Genomic DNA, 23,952 nt, shown 5'->3' with positions numbered 1-23,952 from the left:
GAGAGGCTAACTCATAAGGCCTTACAGCTACTGGATTGGCACAGTTTGGATTTGAACCCAAGCAGTCTGGCTCCAGATTTGAATACTGTATTGTACAGGTCCACAATTTTTTTTCTTTTTTGAGATGGAGTCTCGTTCTGATGTCCAGGCTGGAGTGCAGTGGTATGATCTCAGCACACTGCAACCTCCACCTCCCAGTTCAAGCAATTCTCCTGTCTCAGCCTCCCGAGTAGCTGGGACTACAGGCACCCACGACCCCTGGCTAATTTTTGTATTTTTAGTAGAGACAGGGTTTCACCATATTAGTCAGGCTGGCCTCAAACTCCTAATCTCAAGTGAGCCACCCACCCTAGACTCCCAAAGTGCTGGGATTACAGGCGTGAGCCACCACCACGCCCGGCCCAGGTCCACAATTTGTTATCTCAAACTTTTGGGGACAAATGTTTTTTCAGAATTCAGAACTGTTCAGATTTTAGAAATGTGACATGTCACATGTACATTAAATATGAGATTATAGCAGAGTGTGAGACACACCCCATAATTAAACGTATTAATAGTTATTCAGGGCCGGGTGCAGTGGCTCATGCCTGTAATCCCAACACTTTGGGAGGCGGAGGCGGGCAGATCACGAGGTCAAGAGAGCGAGACCATCCTTGCCAAGGTGGTGAAACCCCGTCTCTACCAAAAATACAAAAATTAGCTGGGCGTGGTAGCACGCACCTGTAGTCCCAGCTACTCGGGTAGCTGAGGCAGAAGAATCGCTTGAACCCAGGAGGCAAAGGTTGCAGTGAGCGGAGATGGCACCACTGCACTCCAGCCTGGGCCACAGAGCAAGACTCCGTCAAAAAAAAAAAAAAGTTATTCAGTGAAACTCACTCATGTACACCCCGTGGGATAAATAAGCACTATAAATAGCCTCAGCTCAAGAGTTTTCCTCCCGGAGAGTTGAGGTTAGGACTGGTCCGGCCTTCAAATGAGTTGTGAAAGGCTTTCGGAAGTTTGTGGAATTCAGAATCACAGATAAAAGGTCGTAGATAGGCGCTGGCTCTATAATTAGATAAGAGAAGGGCAAGAAGTTTGCGAAGCCCAAGGGTGGGAGAGTGGCAAGAGGTACTTATGCACAGGGAGCACGAAGAGCAAAGCGCCCTGGATGAGACCCTGAAAGCAAACGAAAGGTTATTATGTGTGTTTGTTTGATTGAGACAGGGTCTTGCTCTGTCGCCCAGGCTGGACTGCAGTGGTGCGATCATAGCTCACTGCAGCCTCGACCTCCTGGGCTCCAAGCGATCCTCCCAACTCAGCCTCCCGAGGAGCTGGGACTATAGGCGTGCACCAGCATGCCTGACTTTTATTTTTATTTTATTTTTCGAGAGACGGGGTCTCACTACATTGCCCAGGCTGGTATCAAACTCCTGGGCTCAACTGAATCTCCGGCCTTAGGCTCCCATAGTGTTGGGATTACAGACGCCAGCCACTGCGCCCAGCCGGTTTTTTTCCCCTCTCAGCCGCGCGCTCCGCCCCGGGAACTCCGGGAGCGCTCCTGGTCGGCCGGCCGGCCGGCGCCCGCGGACTCTGCGCACGCGCATGGTCGCCGCAGGGGGAACACAGGTCGCTTACCCGGCTCGGCGGGTCGGCTGCCTGGTTGCCATGGCAGCGGGGTCGCGGGCCGGCGCCCGGGAAGGCCCCGAGGCTGCGGGCGGCCAGGGCTGCCCGCGGATCCCCTGACCCGGACGCCCGAGCCTGCAGCCCTGAGGGGCGGCCGGGCAGCGCCCCCACCATGTTCCTGGGCACCGGGGAGCCGGCCTCGGAGACGGTAAGAACGGGCGAGGGGGCGACGCCGGGCGGGCGTCCGCGAGGCCTCGGCTCGTCCCCGTCGCCCGCAGCCCCGGGGCCCCGCGCGGGGGCCCGCCCGGGGCGTGAGGACGGGGCGCACGGCGGGGTGACAGCTGCCATTATTGTTACCGCACAAGAGCGCGCTGCGGGCCCCGCGCCGCCTGCAGCCTCGCCCGCGCCCGCTTTCGCAGAGGCCGCCGCTTCCAGGAAGCTCTCCGGGACGCCGTGCCCTCGCCTCTGGGCGCCTGCGAGTCTGCGGCCCGCAGGTGACGGAGCTCACGGTGTAAGTGCCTCCGGGCACCCCCGATCTAAGGCCGGATCCACGGATCCCGTGTGGCCCCAAGCCTTCGTGGTGGGAGGGAGGCAGCCCCAGGGTCTGGGAACCCAGCTTGGTCAGAGGAGGCTTCCTGGAGGAGGGTGGGGCCCGATGTACTCCCCAGGGCGAGGGTGCATGGGCCCTAGGTTAGTTACTTTGCCCGGTAAACATCTACTGTGTGTTAGAGACACGGGAATAAGCCGCATTCTAGTGCGGGGGGGAGGGGGGGGCGGAGGGACAAGGTAATAAGCAGGTAATTAAGATCGTGTCAGAAAGTGAGAAGTGCTGTGCAGAAAATGAAACAGGCCCATATGGCCGGGATCCGTGGCTCAGGCGGGTAGTCCCCTGGTAGTCCCTGCACTCTGGGAAGCCGAGGTGGGAGGATCGCTTGAGGCCAAGAGTTCCAGCCAGCTTGGGCAGCATAGCAAGACCCCATCTCTACAAAAAACCATCACATTAGCCGAGCTGTGGTGGTGCCTGCCTGTAGTCCCAACTACTCAGGAGGCTGAGGTGGGAGGATCGCTTGAGCCCAGGAGGTGGAAGCTACAGTGAACTGTGATCACGGCCCTCCAGCCTGGGCGACAGAGTGAGGCTGAGGTGGGAGGATCGCTTGAGCCCAGGAGGTGGAGGCTACAATGAACTGTGATCATATCACAGCCCTCCAGCCTGGGCAACAGAGTGAGGCCCTGTCTCAAAAAAAAAAGAAAGCCCGTTGGGACGCGGGCAAGGAGACTGAACAGAAGATGGGTATGAGCCTGATTATGGGGAGTTCCCATGCAGGGAATTTGGATTTTATTGGAGAAACAGAGGAAGCCTTTGGAAGGTTTCACACCAAGGGAACTGTGCTCACCTTGCTTCCTCCTAAGGAGACCACAGGGCTCAGCACAGCCGCACCCGCAGTAGGGGCTTGGTGCTGCTGGCCAACTTGGAGCAGCTGAAGTTGCCTGCTTGTTCCCCAGGGCACCACGTCCAGTCTCACCTGGAGGGCCTGCCTGTCTACACTGGCCTTCAGTTACTGCTTCTTCATCTTTAAGAACAGAACTGCTTGTTGTGATTATAAAAATAATTCGCACATATTATTTATTTTTTATTATTTTTTTAAGACGGAGTCTCTTGGCCGGGCCCGGTGGCTCATGCCTGTAATCCCAGCACTTTGGGAGGCTGAGTTGGGCGGATCATGAGGTCAGGAGATCGAGACCATCCTGGCTAACACAGTGAAACCCCATCTCTACTAAAAATACAAAAAATTAGCCGGGCATGGTGGCAGGCGCCTGTAGTCCCAGCTACTTGGGAGGCTGAGGCAGGAGAATGGGTGAACCCAGGAGATGGAGCTTGCAGTGAGCCAAGATTGTGCCACTGCACTCCAGCCAGGCAACAGAGTGAGACTCCGTCTCAAAAAAAAAAAAAAAAAAAAGACACAGTCTTGCTTTGCCACCCAGGCTGGAGTGCAATGGTTCCATCTCAGATCACTGCAACCTCCGCCTCCCACGTTCAAGCGATTCTCATGCCTCAGCCTCCTCAGTAGCTGGGACTACAGGCACCCGCCACCACACCGAGCTAATTTTTGTATTTTTAGTAGAGATGGGATTTCACCATGTTGGCCAGGCTGGCCTCTAACTCCTGACCTCAGGTTATCCACTCACCTCGGCCTCCCAAAGTGCTGGGATTACAGGCGTAAGCCATTGCTCCCAGCCCTATGTAGATCTTTAATTTCTTTCAACAATGGTTTATATTTTTCAGTGTACAAAGCCTATGCTTTTGTTAAATTTATTCCTAAGTATTTTATGCTTTTTGATGTTACTGTATATTGAATTTTCTTAACTTCATTTCAGCTTCTTTACTGCTAATATATACAATAATATTTTTATATAAATCTCATATCCTGCAAACTTGCTGAACTCATTTATTATGTTTACTAGTTTTTTAGTAGATTTATTAGGATTTTCTATGTATAAAATCATGTTGTCTGTGAATAGAGATAGTTTTACTTCCTTCTTTTCAATCTGAATGTCTTTTATTTACTTTTCTCACATTAATGTCCTGGCTAGAGACTCAAGTGTAATTTGAATTGAAGTGATGAGAAAGGACAGCCTTGTCTTGCTGCTGATATTAGAAGGGAAACATTCCATCTTCCTCCATTAAATATTGTGTTGCACTGGATTTTTGTAGATGCCATTTATTATGTTGAGGAAATTATCTTCATAGATTATTGAGTATCTTTATCATGAATGAGTGTTAGATTTTGTCACATGTACCTTCTATATCTTTAGAGAAAATCATATGTTTTTCTTTATTCTATTAATATGGAATATTGACTGATTTTTGTATGTTAAACCAATGTTTCATTCTTGGTATTGGGGTGTGTGTGTGTGTATGTGCACATAAATATATACCAGTACCAATTAGGGTACATATATATATATATATAAAATCCTTTTCATGCCCACTAGCATTTTGTTGAGGATTTTTGCAACTGTATTCATAAAGAATGTTGGTCTGTAGTGTTCTTTTCTTGTGATATTTGTTTGTCTGCTTTTGGTATCAGGGTAATATAGGTCTCATAGAATGAATTGGGAAGCGTTTCCTTCTTTTCTGTTTTTTAGAAGGGTTTGTGAAGGATTGGTGTTAATTTCTCTTTAAATGTTTGATAGCATTCACCAGCAAGACCATGTGGTTCTGGGTGTTTCTTTACTTCTATAAGGTCAGTAGTGAGGCCCTTCTTCCCCCCGCCCCCTTATTTTGATAATTTCGTGTCTCTGGGTTTTTTTTCTTGGCTAAAGGTTTGTCAGTTTTGTTGATCTTTTCAAAGAACCAACTTTTGGTTTCATTGATTTTTCTATTGTTTCTATTCTCTATTTCATTTATTCACTGTAATTTTTATTCCTTTCTTTTACTTCCTTGAGTTTAGTTTTCTATCTCCTAGTTCTGAAGGTGGAAGTTTAGATTATTGGATTATTGCCTTGAGATCTTTCTTTTTTTTTCTTAAATATAGGCATTTATAGCTACAAATTGCCCTCTAAACACGGCTTTTGTGTTTTTGATTATTTGTTTTTGTTTTTCAGAGACAGAACCTCACTCTGTTGTCCATGCTAGAGAGCAGTGGCACAATCACAGCTCCCTGCAGCCTCATACTCCTGGGCTTGAGTGATCCTCCTGCCTCGGCCTCCCAAGTAGCTGGGACTACAGGCGTGTGTCACCATGCCTGGTGAATTTTATAATTTTTTGTCAACACTGGGTGTCACTATGTCACCCAGGCTGGTCTCGAACTTCTGGGCTCAAGCAGTCCTCCCTCCTCAGCCTCCCAACGTGTTGGGATTACAGGCATGAGCCACGGTGCTCAGCCTGCTTTTGTTTCTTTGCGGCTGGAGTGCAGTGGTGCGATCATGGCTCACTGCAGCCTTAGCTTCCCGGACCCAGGTGATTCTCCCACCTCAGTCTCCTGTGTAGTTGGGACCACAGATATGTGCCATGATGCCCAGCTAATTTTTTGGTGTGTGTGTGTGTGTGTGTGTGTACAGGGTTTCTCCATGTTGCCCAGGTGTGTGTGTGTGTGTACAGGGTTTCTCCATGTTGCCCAGGTGTGTGTGGGGGTGGGGGTGGGGGTGTGTGTGTGTGTGTGTGTGTGTGTGTGTGTGTGTGTGTGTGTGTGTGTGTGTGTGTGTGTGTGTGTGTGTGTGTGTGTGTGTGTGTGTGTACAGGGTTTCTCCATGTTGCCCAGGCTGGTTTTGAACTCCTGGGCTTTGAGTCCCAAAGTGCTGGGATTACAGGTGTGAGCCACCACGCCCGGCCCTGCTTTTGTTTTTTAAGGTGGAAGATTAGGTTATTTATTTGATGTGATCTTTTTAAAATATAGACATTTACAGCTGTATGTTTCCCTTTGAGCCCTGCTTTAGGTACATCCCATAAATTTTGATTTCTAAAATTCACTCACTTTGGGAGGCCGAGGCGGGCGGATCACGAGGTTAGGAGATCAAGACCATCCTGGCTAACACGGTGAAACCCCGTCTCTACTAAAAATACAAAAAAATAGCCGGGCGTGGTGGCGGGCGCCTGTAGTCCCAGTTACTTGGGAGGCTGAGGCAGGAGAATGGTGTGAACCCAGGAGGTGGAGCTTGCAGTGAGCCGAGATTGCGCCACTGCACTCCAGCCTGGGTGACAGCATGAGACTCCATCTCAAAAAAAAAAAAAAAAATTCACTCATCAGCCAGGCACAGTGGCTCACGCCTGTAATCCCAGCACTTTGGGAGGCCGAGGTGGGTGGATCACGAGGTCAGGAGTTCAAGACCAGCCTGGCCAACATAGTGAAACCCTGTCTCCACTAAAAATACAAAAAAAAATTAGCCGGACATGGTGGTGCACGCCTGTAGTCCCAGCTACTCGGGAGGCTGAGGCAGGAGAATTGCTTTAACCTGGGAAGCGGAGGTTGTGGTGAGCCAAGATCATGCCATTGCACCCCAGCCTGGGCAACAGAGCAAGACTCCACCTCAAAAAAAAAAAATTCACTCATCTAAGATATTTTTAAATTTCCCTTGTGATTTCGTCTTAGACCCATTGATTATTTAGGAATTTGTTGTTTAATATCCAGGCCAGGCACAGTGACTCACACCTATAGCCCCAGCACTTTGGGAGGCTGAGACGGGCGGATCACCTGAGGTCAGGAGTTCGAGACCAGCCTGGCCAACATAGTGAATATAACCCCATTTCTACTAAAAATCCAACAATTATCCGGGCGTGGTGGCAGCACCTGTAATCCCAGCTACTCAGGAGGCTGAGGCAGGAGAATTGCTTGTACCCGGGAGGTGGAGGTGGCAGTGAGCCAAGATTGCACCACTGCACTCCAGCCTGGGCGACAAGGCGAGATTCTGTCTCAAAAAAAAAAAAAAAAAAAAAAAAGTATACATTTGTGAATTCCTTTCTTTTGTTGATTTCTAGTTTTCCTTGTTGTAGAAGAATATACTTTGAATGATTTTCTCTTTTAATTCATTGAGGCTTTTTTGGGGCCTATGGTCTGGTTTATGTTTAATGTACACTTGAGTAGAATGTGTATTCTGCTATTGTTGAGTGGGGTGTTCTGTAAATGTCTGTTAGGTTTTTAGTGTCTGCTGATCAAGTCTTTCTAACTCCTTGTTGATCTTCCGCCTCGCTGTCCTGTCTGTTAGGAGCCTGGCCCTGCCAACACTTTGATTCTGGACTTCCAGCCTCCCAAACTGAGACAGTTAATTTCAGTGTGAAGCCACCTATTTCTTCTGTTACAACCACACTGACACAGGCTGAATGAGCTTAACCTACTGTGGAAATAAGTGGCAACCTCAGATAGTGCTTGAAGGAGGCGGAACAGATGGGCCATTTTGTGTGTGTGCATGTGTGTGCGTGTGTGTGTGTGTGCCGTGTATGGTTGTATTCTTCTGACTGGAGGCATGGATCCTTGGACTGTTGTGTGATTTCAGGTGCATGCGTGAGTGTGTGTGTGTGCGTGTGTGTGTGTGCTGTGTATGGTTGTATTCTGCTGACTGGTGTCGTGGATCCTTGGGCTGTTGTGTGATTTCCTGTCCTGACTGCGTTTCACCTCTTCCCTGCACTATGACCGGCAGGCTGGAGGCAGCACAGCTGGGAGTGGTGGAGAGGGCAGCTGTTGTGGGTGAGATCAATGCATTTTATTTACTACACATAAAATCTCCTTCCTTTGTTGAATTTCAGGTCATTCAAAAAGTCTTCAAGATTTTATTCACAGCAAGGAATAATGACAGATGTTTACAGAGAAAGTTGCTGCTGCTTTTCTAGACAGTTTTCAGCAGTTTCCCCTCTGTTCTCTGCAGGCACGTCCTTGTGATGCGCAGGGCTGACTTGGCTTTTCTGATCCCCCGCTAACCTGTGTGTCCAGTTCCCGGCCTGCCCTTCCTCAATTTTGTACATAATTTTAATACACTTTGTTAAAAGGAAAACTTCTCTCTATAATTGTCATATGCTGTTTATGTCTTAAAAGGTCACCTTAAATAGGTGATATAAAAAATGATATAAAAAATTTCAGTCAATGGCTGATTTTTTTAAAGATTCCATTTATTTGGAATGCACCGTCTTTCCTTTGCCCCTTGAAATGCAGTCACACTGCACTTGTGCCCTGGCCTGTCTAGTTGCACCTTATCCATGTTGTCATGCAGCCATTTCTAATACAGTTTCACACTGCTAGCAAAATTGGCACTTCATGTACTATTAACCTTGTAGAAAATATGTTTGCTTTTCAGAATGCAGTAGCATCCTATTATGATACTGCGTGGACTCAGCTATACCAGGGACAGGTAGCACAAATGTCATCACCTCCACCCCAAGCTGTAGCACTATTGGCTCATAATGGGGCATTCAGCTCTAACTTCCAGTGTCTGCATTGGAAAGCACCCATACGATCTTCCAAGAGACTTTAAACATTTTATGCTTCTCTTTTTGGATTTCAATTTGAGTGAATGAGTTAATACAGAAACATTTTTGTCTTCAAAAAGCTTCCTTTTTTTTTTTTTTTTTTTTCCACCATCCTAGTGCTGACATCAGACAGTGCAAGTTTTCATTCATTCCCTGGACCAGGACAAAGTCACTGGAATAAGAAGGCAAGAACTTTTATAGGCCCAAATGCCTTTTCATTGTAATGCATATGTTTTGGTTTTTGTTGGTTTTCGGTTTTTTGTTTTTTGTTTTTTTTGAGCTGGGGTCTTGCTCTGTTGCCCAGGCTGGAGTGCAGTGGCATGATTATGACTCACTGCAGCCTCGACCTCCTGGGCTCAAGTGATCCTCCCACCTCAGCCTCCCCAGTAGCTGGGACTACAGGTGTGTGCAACCACAGCCTGGCTTTTTTTAATTTTTAAGATTTTTTTTGTAGAGACAGTGTCTCACCATGTTGCCCAGGCCGAGTTTGCTTTTTAAAAGATGACTCTCACGCGTTCTTACCAGGAGACAGTCACAGATTCGTTGTGCTTTGATGTAAAGATGAATAAGAGTGAGAACATTTATGTAAAAATGAAATGCTTTCAGCAAGAACTGGTTTTGTTTTTCTTTGTCAAGACACAATTCTGTGGGAAATAGTGTTACTAGATTTGCAGACATTTGCACGCCTTCTGGGCGGCGTTTTGTGTTTTGTTCCCCCCACCCACCCATTCCTTCTGATGAGACTGAGGAACTGGCTGCTGCCCAGCTGGAGTGTTCTGAGTGGCCTCAGAGCTGGATTTCTGGAGTTTCTGTTTCAGCAGCTGTGGACGGGCTGTTTTCACTTTTGTAAACGTGATGGTCGGAAGCCCAGCAGGTGCCGTCAAGTTACAGTGTTTGCCTCTCTTCCTCCAGGGAGATGACAGTCTGTCTGCAGTCACCTTTGACTCTGACGTGGAGACGGTGAGTGCCGCTGGGCGTCAGCCGTGCACCCCAGGGCTAGTTGCGCTGCCCTTGCAGACTGCACTCGGACGCGTAAAATAGGCCGTTCTCCACAATACTGTGTCGAGAGCTGGAATGCATATTCCGAATGCTCCTTGGTGTTTGAAAAGTTTCCAGCCCTTAGTTAGGTTTAAATACCTGTGGTGATAACTTTAAAACTTTTATCTGGACGTGAATCCTGAGCAGGGCTCATGTGAGACAGATTGCTAGTCCCTGGCCTGCAGCTGGTTTTGCCCTGCACCCCACGCCCTCATCCTGACACTTGAGGGGAGGAGGAGAGCCCCTGCTAATGCCGTCGGAAGGACCCGATGGGAGAAGGCAGACCTGGGCAGCCGCCATCCCAAGCTGAACAGCTGCCTGGCCTCCCAGCCCGGAAGGGAGCGGGGCAGGAGCGGTGTCTGATGGCCCGGTGGCGCACTGTGGCCGCGGACTGGGCTTTGGGTTTGTTTGGCAAGCTGTGCTGGGTAGAAAAGGAAGCGTGCCAATTGCTCTTATCGTGTATGAGCAAAAAAAGCTTTTCTTACTGCAGACGCAGATCTAGCAAAACTGCAGCCAGCAGAACGAACCCGGCGCCAGCAGATCTCGATTCCACGTTTGCTCTGTGGACTCAAGGGGGAGCCTCAGCTCCACTGTCTCCCTCCAGGGACCTCTGTCCGCAAAGTTAAGGATTTTCCCTCCATGTCACAGAGGGCAGGGGATGCTCCCCTGATGCTCCCCGGAGGAGGAGGGATCCAAACCAAGCCCCAGGGAAAATTCCCCCCCGCGCAGAACTTGGGGCTCAGTGTTTCTACTGGAGGGGAAGTGAGGAGACCTGGCCGCAGTACCCTTACCTGCTCGGTCTAGTGCAAGGTGATGAGGAAGTTAAGGTTGGAGCATGGCAGCATCTTCCCCAGGCCATGGCACGACAGGTTGAGTGTCTCTAATCCAAAATCCAAAATGCTCCAAAAATGGAAACTTTTTGAGCACCCTCATGAGGCCACAAGTGGGAAATTCCACACTTAAGTACTTCACACAAGCTTTGTTTCATGCACAAAGTTATTAAAAACACAATATAAAATTACTTTTGCGCTATGGGTATAAGGTATATATGAAACATAAATGAATTTTGTGTTTAGACTTGGGTTCCATCCCCAGGATACCTCATTATATGGATGCAAATATTCCCAAATCAGAAACACTCTTGGTCCCAAGCATTTCAGATATGGGACACTCACCCCGTAGTAAGCAGTGGAACCAGATCTGGACCCCATTCTGTGAGATCTGGACCCCATTGGGTGTTTGGCATTGTGGTTGTCACAGGAGACCACCTTCCAGACAGGGTCTCCCTTTGCTGGGCCTTCTTCCTTAGTGGGCTTTGCAGTTGACTTATGTGCAGGGATTCATCTCACCACCTCCAGCTGAGTGGACACAGGTGCGCTGGGCTCCCAAGCTGGCTGTGCGATTGGTTTGGGTCGGGGCAGATCCGCCATTTGTGTGGGACCCTCAGTCTGAACGTCAGGAGCCCGGGCCTGATGGTTTTCTGTAATTGGAACTTGTGCTCTGAGAGCCCAGCCCTGAGCACTGACGTGAGTGCATTTTTCTGGGGTGCATTTTTCTGTGTCGGGCCCTGCGTGTCCTGCTCCTGGACCCTCCTTACGTCCCCGTAAGCTCACGTCCTCTTGCTGCTCTTACATGACCCCTGACCCTTTCTGAACGTGGTAGGGTCTTGTGACACACCACTGTGGGAGCTCAGCAAGCCTTATGCCATTTCTTCTTTCTTTCAGAAAGCAAAAAGGAAAGCTTTCCACAAACCTCCACCCACATCACCAAGTAAGTATGACCAGGCCTGCCTTCCCTCTCACGCCCACGTTCCCTGGTGTCCTGGAGAGAATGAAGGGTATTTGCTTTGTACATTTAGGTAGCTGAGACCTGACGCCTCAGCCAGCTCACCCCGTTCCCACTGGGGTCTCCCAGTTCGCGCTGGAATCTCCCCCTTTCCTGTTGGGGTTCATGCTGGGTTCATGCTCAGGAGCACGTGGAGTCCCTGCTGGTGCCAGAGTGATGAGCCCTTTCTCAGGGCTGAGGCTGCCACCAACCCCCCAGTCTCCCCCCGACAGTGCCTCTAGGCCTTTTGTTTTCTTTTTCTTGCTTTCTCAAAGGCTTACCTCTTCTGAGTGCTGCCAGAGTTAAAGGATTTTTGACCTGGGATTTGTTCCTGAGAGTCGAAGTTACTGAGAAGGTGTAGTTGGTGGGATGGGTGGCAAGTTCACCTTTTTCCCCTTTGGATCGTCCTGGGCTTGTTTTGCTGCCAGGGTTCTGTTCTTCCTCACCCTCAGCAGGATGAGGGCAGCATTTGCCACCCTGCCTGTCTGGGAGGGTGCCGCGGAGGTGGGGTTAGTCCAGGTGGCCCCGAGGCCCCTCTGTCTCTAATGCCGCTCTCGTGTACAGCAGCCCATGTGCCGACCTTGTGCGTACGAATGTGTTCATGACCCTGTAAATCCTAGGCCGGCGTCCTGTGCTACCCCAAAGCCTGTGGCCTTCCCTGGCTGTGCCACCTGTAGATGTGTGTCTATTTTATATACACTTATCATATATTTCAAAGGTTCAGTCAAGTATATGACGCACTCAGAGAATATAAACAAACTTTCCTACTAGCCCAAGGAAAACATAATTAGAAAGGTAAATCCCTGCAAAGAAAAGAATGCATGTTATATGTTACAAATCAATATAAACGCTAGAAGGAAATCACCTAGCAATTTGGATTTTTGATGTCCTTTCTCTCCTTCCATGGAGAAAATTGAGAATTGATATAAAGTAAAAGGCCAGGACCGGGGGTGCCTCCTGACTCACACTCGGGACCTGTTTTTCTCCGGGTTTCTGGTGTCGTGAGTGTAGGGACCATGTCTGTCCAGTTCACTCAGCAAGTGTTTTTCTTGAAGGCCTGGTCAACCTGCTTGTAGGTTTGCAGCTTCCACCGCGTTCCGAGGTTTTTCATCGTCCTGGTCACTCTGCGAGGAGGGCGAGGCAGGCGATGATGTTTTCGTGCTTTCCGAGTTTGTCGTTTTCCGGGCAGTATCAAACGCTGGCATCTCTTCACCACCCTGTCTCCGTCCTGTCTTCTTCCCTCCCCGCTTTTATCCACGCTTTTATCCCCGCTTTTATGCTTTCCTGAGGAACCCTTCCTACTCGCCGATAAGCCCACACACTCTTAGGAGGGAAATGTAATGTGTGGGGCTTTTTTCCGCTCACTCATTTACTTGTATAAATGACAACTTAAATCTTTACATTTTGGAAGAACTTGAGAATATCTTGGAGGCGAGGTTCTGTGGTCCTGGGGTGAGTGAAGATGCATCAGGATCCCTGCATCTTTATTCCCTCATTCAAAGTTACAGTGGCAGATTTCCCATAAATTGTGAAACCACGGGAAAAACTTAGAAATTTAAACATTTTGAACATATTAGACTTAAATTTTCAGACCCTACTGACGTAAATTTTGCAATTTAATATATATAAGAATGTTTTAAGAGTGCCTTAGTTTTTGCATACGTTTATTATCTTTTTTATACTTAAAGAGGAAAAATCTCAGAAAAAGAATTTTAAAACATTTCCCTTACTTTCATACAAAATCAAGAATGCCCTGAAACAGTATAATTTTTCTCATTTATTTTAGATATTTTTCATATTAAGTTCTAAATATTGCTATGTCACTATGTAGTGACATTAAAAAAGTGACATGTTAAAAAGGATACAAAATTATGTGTTCACTGTGATTGTGACTGTGTAAAAACATACACGTATCTCTAAAAATTGGGGGTGAGAAATTAAATACTATAATAAATGTTGGTAGAATTCATATATTTCCCATTATATTCTTCCCATTCTGTAGGGACCAGCCCCACAGGGTTGGTGGGTCTCTCCCTGTGTGCGGCGACGAGAGAGTGTAGAAATAAAGACACAAGACAAAGAGATAAAAGGAAAGACAGCTGGGCCTGGGGGACCACTACCACCAATGCGCAGAGACCGGTAGTGGCCCCGAATGCCTGGCTGCGCTGTTATTTATTGGATACAAGGCAGAAGGGGCAGGGTAAGGAGTGTGAGTCATCTCCAATGATAGGTAAGGTCACGTAGGTCACGTGTCCACTGGACAGGGGACCCTTGCCTGCCTGGCAGCCGAGGCAGAGAGGGAGAGGAGACAGAGAGAAAGACAGCTTACGCCATTATTTCTGCATATCAGGGACTATTAGTACTTTCACTAATTTACTACTGCTATCTAGAAGGCAGAGCCAGGCGTACAGGATGGAACACGAAGGCGGACTAGGAGCGTGACCACTGAAGCACAGCATCACAGGGAGACGGTTAGGCCTCCGGATAACTGCGGGCGAGCCTGACTGATGTCAGGCCCTCCACAAGAGGTGGAGGAGCAGAGTCTTCTCTAAACTCCCCCGGGGAAAGGGAGACCCCCCCTTTCCCGGTCTGCTAAGTAGCGGGTGTTTTCCCTTGACACTTACGCTACTGCTGGACCACAGTCCACCTGGCAACGGGCGTCTTCCCAGACGCTGGCATTACCGCTAGACCAAGGAGCCCTCTGGTGGCCCTGTCCGGGCATAACAGAAGGCTTGAACTCTTGTCTTCTGGTCACACCTCACTATGTCCCCTCAGCTCCTATCTCTGTATGGCCTGGTTTTTCCTAGGCTATGATTATAGAGCGATGATTATTATAATATTGGAATAAAAAGTAATTGCTACAAACTAATGATTAACGATATTCATATATAATCATATCTAAGATCTATATCTGGTATAACTATTCTTGTTTTATATTTTATTATACTGGAACAGCTCGTGTCCTCTGTCTCTTGCCTTGGCGCCTGGGTGGCTTGCCGCCCACAACATTCTTTTCTTTTCTTTTCTTTTCTTTAAGAAAAGCCTGTTACCCAGGCTGGAATGCAGTGGTGTCATCATAGCTCACTGGAGCCTCGACCTCCTGGGCTCAAGAGATCCTCCTCCCTCAGCCCCCTTGAGTAGCTGGGACCACAGGTGTGAGCCACCACACCCAGCTAATTTTTAGATTTTTTTATAGTGACAGGGTCTTGTTGTGTTGCCCAGGCTGGTCTTGAATTCCTGGCCTCAAGCGATTCTCCTGCCTTAGCCTCCCAAGGTATTGGTATTACAGGCATGAGCCACCATGCCTGGCCCCATTATGCTATTTCTTTATAATAAAAGTTAAAGGAGAAATGTCAGTATATAGGTAAAGTAACTCTTTTTTCATTTTTGCCGGAATGTATGACTAGAGTCACTGCCCTCGTGGATGTTTTGTTTTCCTAGTTCTGTCTTTCTGAAGCTCATGTGTTGAGCTCACGCGTTGCTGTCCAGCACCTCTGAATCCACGTGTTGGCTTTTCTAGAGTCACCTTATCTCTCTAAGCCGAGAAAAGTGGCCTCCTGGAGGTCCCTCAGGACGGCAGGGAGCATGCCTCTGGGCGGCCGAGCATCCCTGACCCCGCAGAAGCTGTGGCTGGGAACTGCAAAGCCAGGTATGTGGTTGTCGCACTGGAGACCGTTCCTGCTTGAGAGAAGAGTTCAAGAAATTTCAGGGAGTGGTTTGAGATGGAGTTTTTAATATCCCTTGTTTGAATTACATTGTCTTTAATTTTCTCGAAGACATCGAATATACACATCGTAGTTTTATGTCATGCATAAATGTGGTTTTGCCAAGTGACGCTTTAGCCTCCCTTGGCCCCATCTTGTCTCTGCGTGGGAGTGGTGAGTTGTCTTGCCAGAGCCAACTGTTACAGTCTTAGGAGTTTGGTGGGCTGGTCAGTGTCATGCTGGCAACTTGATATTAGACATGGTAGAAATACTTACACCGTGGAAATAGGCAAATACTGTAATCAGGACTTTATTAATTTATATTTGGGAGCTGGTTGTTAACCATTTACCAGCACAACACTGACGGCTGGTGTCTATCAGTGATTAAGCTTTCTTCCATCCAAGAAAGTTGATTAGAAACAAAACCTCCCATTGTATGTGCTTGTATCTGTCATATTAAACCCATGCACATTCAAACCAGGAAGTCTGACCCAGGCCCTGAACTCACCCCTCACCTGGGAGCACGCGTGGACCGGCGTCCCCGGCGGCACTCCCGACTGTCTGACAGACGCCTTCAGAGTGAAGAGGCCACCTCTCAGGCGCTCTGCCAGCAACGGTGAGCATGCCGATGGTGGCGAGGCTGAGGCCAAGGAAGAGCAGAAACGAAAGGACAGTCTCTGGGCTGGAGGCGTCCTTCGTCAGAGCAGGATTTCTGGCTTCGTGCATGAGCTCCATCACTGGGAGGTTTTGGGAGGTCGTGGGAGCAGTGACTCACGAAAACCCGCCTGCCCCAGAAGGTAGCTTTCCTCGTGGGTGCAGGGATGTCTCGCCAGGTGTCATTTGTACCTCCCTCCCTAAACATAGAGGCTTACTTAAATTTATTCACTGAGTAAATGATATTAGGAACAAATACTAATAAATAAATAATGATAAAAAGTCCAAGTTGCACCAAAGAGAATCAGCTTGTTTCTGTGTTTATGTTCCTGCCTAGTCTCTTTTTTTTTAGAGACAGGATCTCGCTATGTTGCCCAGGCTGGTCTCAAATTCCTGGACTCAAGTGATCCTCCCACCTTGGCCTCCCAAAGTCCTGGGATTACAGGCGTGAGCCACCAGGCCCGGCCTCTCTCTTTACCCACCTGTTTCCCACCTATCCTCCTTAAGGAAGAACAGCCTCCAGGGTGTATTGAAAACCTCCTCACTGTACTCCAGGAATTGATCACCTTCCTGCTTTTACTGGTTAGGAGTTATCTTTTAGGCTGAAATTTAGATGTTTAATATACTAGGTATCATTAAAACCAAAGTAAGCCTGACTGTTTTTACATTGGAATGGGTGTTGAGATGCTCTGTGCATTTTTTTGTTTGGTATTTGTTTGTTTTGCTATTTAAATGTGAACATGTCCCTCCTCCTTCCGTGAGTCCCTTCTTTCATCCTTTTACTGCCATTAAACTCGGTCTTCACATCTTTATTTATTTACTTTTTGCTTCATCTCTCTATATCTACCATTTTTGGTTTTCTTGCTACTTGGGAAAATATCATGATCAGGCTAGAAAACATGGAATCATTTTTGCTTTTTTATTTTCTTCTTTTTTAAAAGGAAATGTTATTAACTTCCAGGTTTTCCTTAAAGTATAGCCAAGAATTCTTTCTACTTTTTAGATAGTCTTTGAAAAGATTTGTTTATCTTTCTCTAGGTCATGTCCCTGGGACTCCTGTCTACAGAGAAAAAGAAGATATGTATGATGAGATTATTGAGTTAAAGAAGGTAGTATTTCGGTTTGTTCTCTATTGATTTGAAACGGTGAAATCTTCCTATAACAATGTATTAGAACATCAGTGCCTGTGCTGGGAGGTGCCCAGATGGGAAGAGCGGGAGCGTTAGGGTTGAACCTGAGTTTGAGCCATGGCGTAGTGCCCTAGGAGCTGGTGTCCCTGGTTAAAGGCCGTAGCACCAGCACATAAAAGGCAGCAGAGCTCATGTTCCATCCGTGGTCTGCTTCTCCAGCATGATGGGGAAGACTGGATGAGGACTAGATTAACTTCAGAGTCGCCTTGTGTCCTGAGATTGGGTACTGTGATAAGGTCACTGGTAGAGTTATCAGTAACCTTCCATGCTTGCCATGCTTTATGGTGTCAAGACATCTCACATGCCCTGTCTCAGTTGCCCTCTACAGAAGCTCTGTGGGACAGGCAGAGCCGCTTGTTACAACCACCATCTGCTGATAGAACTTGAGACTCAGCGACGTTACTGGTCTGTCCAAGGTTAACCAGTAGCAGAACCAAGGTTCAAGGTCACCTGCCTCCCAAGGCCAAGACTCTAGATTACCCCATGGCCCCTCCCATTCATGAAAGCATGAACTGCATTGAGCTGTATCGTCACTGTCACTGCCACCAGCACCGTGACCATCACACTGGCTTTCAGTATCCGTAAATGTTTGCCCCTGGAGAAATCATCTGCGTTCATTTCGTTCCATAATTTTGGTCTGTTTATAGATCTACTGTCTCCACCAGTTGATGTGTGTCTGAGACATTGTGTTCAATTGGGGCACCAGAGGGCAATAGGGCATTGGCAGCCTCATCCCCAGAGCACGGAAGAGGATCTGGAAGCCGTTTCCATTGGGGACCTGGGAAGAAACTGGGGAACCTGGTGTAGGCCATTATACAAAAGACAGCGCCTTCTCTGTTGGCCATAGAGAACAGTCAGACTTGAGGCTGTGTGAGAAGAACCCTCTAACCACGAGAGCTGTCTGACAGTGGCCGCGCTGCTGAGGAGCAAGTGCGCGCCCTGGCCATGGAGATTTTGAGCACAGGTGGCGGCTGTGTGTCAGGGATATTACAGAGGGGATCCTCATTTCGGTTGGAAGACTGTGCCGAATGAACTCAGTGTGGATTGGGGGGATTATCTCGTTTGGGATTTTCTCAGTCTCTTGAATCTGTAGGTTTGTCTTTTGTCAAATCTGGGCCATTTTCAGCTATCGAGTCTTGAGTTGTTTTTTCAGCCTTGCCCTCTTTGGTTACAGCTGCTCAGGTCCCTGGTCTCTGTTCAGTGTTTTCCCCTCTGTCTTCTCTCGTGAAGATTGGGTAGCTTCACTGTTCTGTCCTCGAGCTCACGGATGCTTTCTGCTGGCCTCTGCATCCTGCAATTGAGCCCGTTGTTAGTTGGGTGTAACCTTACTGTCTGTGTTCAGTTCTGAAATCTCTGTGCGGCTCCTTCTGTCTTGGTCTTCGCTGAGACGCCCACCCTGCCTCTTCACTTGTTTCAAGCGTGCCTGTCATCGGTCACTGGCGCATCTTTGTGGCGGCTGCCCTAAGTCTGCGGCTGGATTCTAATGTCCAAGCCATCTCAGTGTTGACGTTGTGGCTTGTTTTTCTTCATTCAGGTTGAACTATTCTTGGTTCTTAGTATAAAAAGTGATTTCCTTGAAACCAGGACGCTCTGAGTGTGTTGTTGCGAGACTCCGACTCTTGCTCAATCCTGTGCTGTAGCAGGCCTCCTCTCACACTGCCCTGTGGGTCAAGGGGGCACCACCTCGTTACCACCCTCGAGGGTGGAGGTCCACTTCCCACTCAGCCGTCATCGACACCTGCACCAGAAGGGGCTCCTCATTCCCACTGGGCAGGGCGGGAGTTCGGGCCCCTCACTCAGCCTCTGCTGACACCACCCTAGCTAGGAGGGACGGTGCTGACACCACCCTAGCTGGGAGGGAAGGGTCACCTGTACTGTTCCTGCTCAGCCTTTGCTGATGCAGGGATGGCCATGTTGCCGCCAGGTAATGATGGTCCCGATTCTGCCCGGCCTCCTCTGGAGCCCCGCCAGTGAGGGAGGGGAGGGGCCTGGGTACAGCCAGGCAAGGGTGAGTGTCTGGGCTCCCCACGCAGCCTGTGCTGTGGGCGGGGACTGTGGTGTTTTCCGTGGTCTGCCTGGGGTAGAGTGGTTCCTGCCTGTCAGTTTCTGCCTTGTTGGTCTGCTCCTCTCCCTGTCCTCTGGCTGGAGAGAAGAGGCTTTGCGTGGGCTTTTATTGTCTGCACCCACTGGCTTTTTTAGGCTGTTGGTTTCTCCAGCATCCGGCTCAGATGAGGCAGAAAGAAAACTGAAGGAGCTCCCTGCCGTGTCGATTGCTGGCCCCGCCGGCTCCCGCCCTATCCGCCTCCTTCTCCACCTTTCCAGTCTTAGGTTGCATGGAGCGCAGGTGTTGAGTGGTACTGACAGGAGGAATTGGGAGGAGTGAAATCTACTTGACGCTCTTGGAAGCGGCAGTCCCGTTACTAGAGCTCCCGTCTTCCTTGATGGCTGGGCCTTCGCTAATTTACTTCACAAGCTGAGTACCGGCTTGCCGTCATGCCTCCTGAATCTGTGGGTTTGTCTGCAACGATCTTGCCAATTGTGGATGTGGCTGAAGTGCCGAGCCGCCCCCGCGGGGTGTGCATTCCAGACTGTCTTTTGCTCAGAGGTCCAGTCTCTGGAATGCCACAGTCTTTTGCAAGGAGAAGGCCGTGTGTGAGGATGGCTGGCGGTTAGATGCAGGTTGAGGCTGGGAGCTGGTGAGCTGCGGCACAGCCCAGCCTACACGCTGTTTCTTTCCTGGACTTTACCACAAAAATAGTAGGAAGAACATAATTTCAAAGTACAGGATAGTTGTAGAGATTGAATAAACTTAGTTTTGTGAGAAACCCACTACACAGTCTTTTTTTTTTTCTTTTTTTTTTTTTTGAGACAGAGTCTCACTCTCGTGTAGGCTGGAGTGCAGTGGCGCAGTCTTGGCTTACTGCACCCTCCCCCTCCCAGGTTCAAGCCTCAGCCTCCCAAGTAGCTGGGATTACAGGCGCGTGCCACCACGCCTGGCTAATTTTTTGTATTTTTTGTAGAGATGGGGTTTCCCCATGCTGGCCAGGCTGGTCTCGAACTCCTGACCTCGTGATCCGCCCACCTCGGCCTCTTAAAGTGCTGGGGTTACAGGGGTAAGCCACCGTGCCCGGCCTCGACTACACAGTCTTTTTTGTCCCCACTCACGTCACCACAAATTGGTCAAGAATTTGTCCACAGATAAAGATTGGGAAGCACTGCCTTCCACCTGAGCTGTAGCTGAGGATGAGCATTTGAAATGCATATTAGCCTTGGATGAGTTTTATTGATAAAAATGCGAACAAAATGGACTTTCTTGTATGGTCATGGGAGAAAATGTGTGCTGCGGCGCCGTCCAGCCCCGGTGTTGGCGGTATTCGTTTAGGCGTGCATTCCGTGGGACGGGGTTTCTCAGCACGGGTGCCGTTGGTATCTAGGGTGGGACAGTTCTTCTCTGTGGGGGGCTTCCTGCCTATCCAGCCTTCCACGTCCCCACCCACTAAATGCCAGGCGTGCCCTCCGGTGCCCTCACGTGACATCCAGATCTCCCCCCACCCACCACACACAGAGCCCTGAGTGGGAGCCACGCAGCTTTCCAAATCCCCCAGCTCAGTGCTTCCCTGGGCCTGTGCGCGGTGTGGTGTGCGTGGCTGTGTGCGGTGTGTGTGCAGTGGTGTGTGCATGGCTGTGTACGCGGCGACGTGTGTGTGGCGTGTGCGCAGCGGCGTGTGCTTGGCTGTGCGCGCGGGGATGTGTGTGCGACGTGTGCGCGATGTGATGTGTTTGGCTGTGCGCGCAGGGACGTGTGTGGCGTGCGTGCATTGGCGTGTGCGTGGCTGTGTGTGTGGGGACATGTATGCGGCTTGTGCGCATTGGCGTGTGCGTGGCTGTGTGCGCGGGGACGTGTGTGCGGCGTGTGCGCAGCGGCGTGTGGATGGCTGTGCATGGCCCTTCTTTTCTTCAGTCATTGCACGTGCAGAAGAGCGACGTGGACCTGATGAGAACGAAGCTCCGGCGCCTGGAGGAGGAAAACAGCAGGAAGGACCGGCAGATAGAGCAGCTCCTGGATCCCAGCCGCGTAAGCTCCTGGCGCTTCACGGACGGGGAAGGGGGAGGGTCTTCGGGGCATCTGCCAGCCAGTCCTGCTGGGGGCTACACCGAAGGCCGTCTTCATGCCTCAATCTGCTTACCACAGGGCACGGATTTTGTTCGGACTCTGGCAGAGAAAAGGCCCGATGCCAGCTGGGTGAGTATGGTCTGTGCAGGACAGAGCCTTTCCCCAGACGCTAGTTACTGGGGACAGCCACAGAGGGACGCCTTTCCCTGCAGCACCCACGCATGAAGAGCAGCAGGCAGGGGGGAGGCTGCGGACCCCCAAACCCTTCTCCACTGACACCTGGGGACGCCACGGGGAGCAGGGCCAGCAGGCTCACCACAGAGGCCAAGCAAGACACTGTAGGAAAAACCCATCACAACGGGCGACTTCCCCCTCACACCTGAGAAAATACGTTAGGCTTAACAAGCGCTGCCAGCGCTTTGGGAGGCTGAGGCAGGCAGATCACTTGAGGTCAGGAGTTCGAGACCAGCCTGACCAACGTTGTGAAACCCTGTCTCTACTAAAAATACAAAAAAGTTAGCCGGGTATGGCAGCATGCTCCTGTAGTCCCGACTACTCAGGAGGCTGAGGCAGGAGAATTGCTTGAACCTGTATGGCAGAGGTTGCAGTGAGCTAAGATCGCGCCACTGCACTCCAGCCTGGGTGACCAAAAAAAAAAAAAAAAAAAAAAAGGGTGCTACAGATGTAAATCAGGGAACCAGGGCAGCAATAAAGTCCTTCAGATAGATCCAGACCCCCCTCAGATACTATGTGACAATATGTAAAAAGTTGAATGAAATGGAAGGAGGGAAGATGTTGCCGTTCAGTGGGGAATGCTGTGGCGATCAGCTGTAGGTAGCACAGTACACCTCCTGGGAGTCAAGGAAGTACTTTTCTAAAGTGGGAAATGCTGGAAGAAAACCGAAAGGGATACGATTTTGAGATTATTGAACACAAGGAATAAAATAACATTAATGATGTGATTAATGGATTTGATAATGTAAAATTAAAAGTTACATAATAAAAACCCATGGGACTAAGGTAGCAACCAGATCACTGTAATGGGGGAGGAGAAGGATATTATGGATCAATACAACAAAGTTTTCTGTTTAGAAAATACAAAAAAACTATAAATCTCTATAAAGAAAAAAGGCTGTGTCCTCTGAACTATGTCACAGATATAGAATGTAGAAAGATTGTATAATCATTACGTGTTTAAAGTAGACGGTAAAAGCCTAGCTCTGCACCTAGGATGGCACAAAGTAAATCCTTAACAAATGCCTGTAAGTAGTGGGTACTTTTGTAAAGAAAAGGCTCCATATTTTTGTTGTTCTGGTGCTCTGTGTGTGTGTGTGTGTGTGTGTGTGTGTGTCTGTGCATATTTTTTTTTTTTTTCTTGAGACAGGGACTCACTCTTGCCCAGGCTGGCATGCAGTGGCAGGATCATGGCTCACTGCAGCACTCAGCTCAGGTGATCCCTGGCTCAGGGGATGCTCCCACCTCAACCTCCTGAGCACCCGGGACTGCAGGCACGTGCCACCACACACAGCTAATTTTTTTTCAGTTTTGGTAAGATGGGGTCTTGCGAAGTTTCCCAGGCTCATGTGATCCTTCTGCCTTGGCCTCCTAAAGTGCTGGGATTACAGGCCTCAGCCACCGCACCTGGCTAAGGTTAGTTTAAAGTAGGAATTCTAGATCCTAGGGTATATGCAGTATTCATTATCATATGGCAAATTGTCCATCAGTGTGGCTGTGCCCTGTGGCCTGCCGTGTCTACTTATCATCACCTGCCTTCAAGAAACATTTGCAGATATGCCTGAGGAGGCCTGGCCAAGGATTTCGATTGGAGGATTGACCAGAATCACAAAAATGGGCTACAACTTAAGTATGTGTCAGTAGGCTACAGTGATAGATTTTAGAGCATAGCCAAAAAAAAAAAAAAGATTTTAAAAGTGTCTATCTGCCAGGCGCAGTTCCTCACGCCTGTAATCCCAGCACTTTGGGAGGCCAAGGCAGGTGGATCACCTGAAGTCAGGAGTTCAAGACCAGCTTGGCCAATATGGTGAAGCCCCGTCTGTACTAAAAATACAAAAAAATTAGCCAGGTATGATGGCACGTGCCTGTAATCCCAGCTACTCAGGAGGCTGAGGCAGGAGAATCACTTGAACCTGGGAGGTGGAGGTTGCAGTGAGCTGAGATCGTGCCACTGCACTCCAGCCTGGGCTACAAGAGTGAAACTCTGTCTCAAAAAAAAAAAAAAGTGTCCATCAATAGGACAGACTGGATAGAGATACTGTGGGAAATAGTGTGGATTCACAGGCGCCAGCAGGGACAGAGCACCAGGAGGGTTTGTTGAATGTTAGAAAAAAAAAAAAAACAAGATGCAGAGGGATGCGTGTGGCAGAGCCCTGTTTCTGTGAGAACAGAGGGCTTGACTCCCCAAATGCACACACACGGCCATGCACGGAACCAGGTGCTGAGAGGCACACAAGTGGAAACAGGATTCCGTTGGCCGAAGAGGGGAATGGCCAGGTCAGAGTATTTTAGCCTCTATAACATCATCTTTTTTTTTGAGACGGAGTCTGCTCCCGCTAGTCAGCTATTCCTGAGTAGCTGGGACTACAGGCGCCCGCCACCATGCCCGGCTAATTTTTTGTATTTTTAGTACAGACGGGGTTTCACCATGTTAGCCAGGATGGTCTCGATCTCCTGACCTTGTGATCCACCCACCTCGGCCTCCCAAATTGCTGGGATTACAGGTGTGAGCCACCGCACCCGGCCCTGTAACGTCTTCATTTTTTTAAGGAAAATGTATTCATGTATGACTAACATAATTTATTTGTTTATTTATTTATTTATTTTGAGACTGAGTCTGGCTCTGTCGCC

The 23,952-nt window shown here is 49.0% G+C and overlaps 1 protein-coding gene across 28 annotated transcripts in view; it reads left to right on the top strand.

Moving 5' to 3' along the window:
• Positions 1-1,566: 1,566 nt before the first annotated feature.
• IQCE (IQ motif containing E) overlaps positions 1,567-23,952 on the top strand; it is a 51,153-nt gene continuing 28,767 nt past the window's right edge. For 2 of the 28 annotated variants that reach the window (XM_054545670.2, XM_054545683.2), the window contains exons 1-8: positions 1,603-1,813; positions 9,476-9,523; positions 11,326-11,371; positions 14,946-15,074; positions 15,611-15,745; positions 16,822-16,892; positions 20,935-21,048; positions 21,166-21,216. In XM_054545670.2, the coding sequence (XP_054401645.1) occupies positions 1,778-1,813; positions 9,476-9,523; positions 11,326-11,371; positions 14,946-15,074; positions 15,611-15,745; positions 16,822-16,892; positions 20,935-21,048; positions 21,166-21,216 (630 nt within the window). In that variant the 5' untranslated portion in view covers positions 1,603-1,777. Of the gene's footprint in view, positions 1,814-1,918; positions 2,117-8,685; positions 8,749-9,475; positions 9,524-10,104; positions 10,223-11,325; positions 11,372-14,945; positions 15,075-15,610; positions 15,746-16,821; positions 16,893-20,934; positions 21,049-21,165; positions 21,217-23,952 lie in introns of those variants that run through there. The other 26 variants (XM_063725885.1, XM_054545673.2, XM_054545681.2 and 23 more) reach the window with 24 other exon arrangements.

Source organism: Pongo abelii, chromosome 6, assembly GCF_028885655.2.
Source record: "Pongo abelii isolate AG06213 chromosome 6, NHGRI_mPonAbe1-v2.0_pri, whole genome shotgun sequence".
Lineage (NCBI taxonomy): Eukaryota > Metazoa > Chordata > Mammalia > Primates > Hominidae > Pongo > Pongo abelii.
Note: the sequence above shows the minus strand (reverse complement) of the source record. Positions and strands in the feature narration are given on the sequence as shown.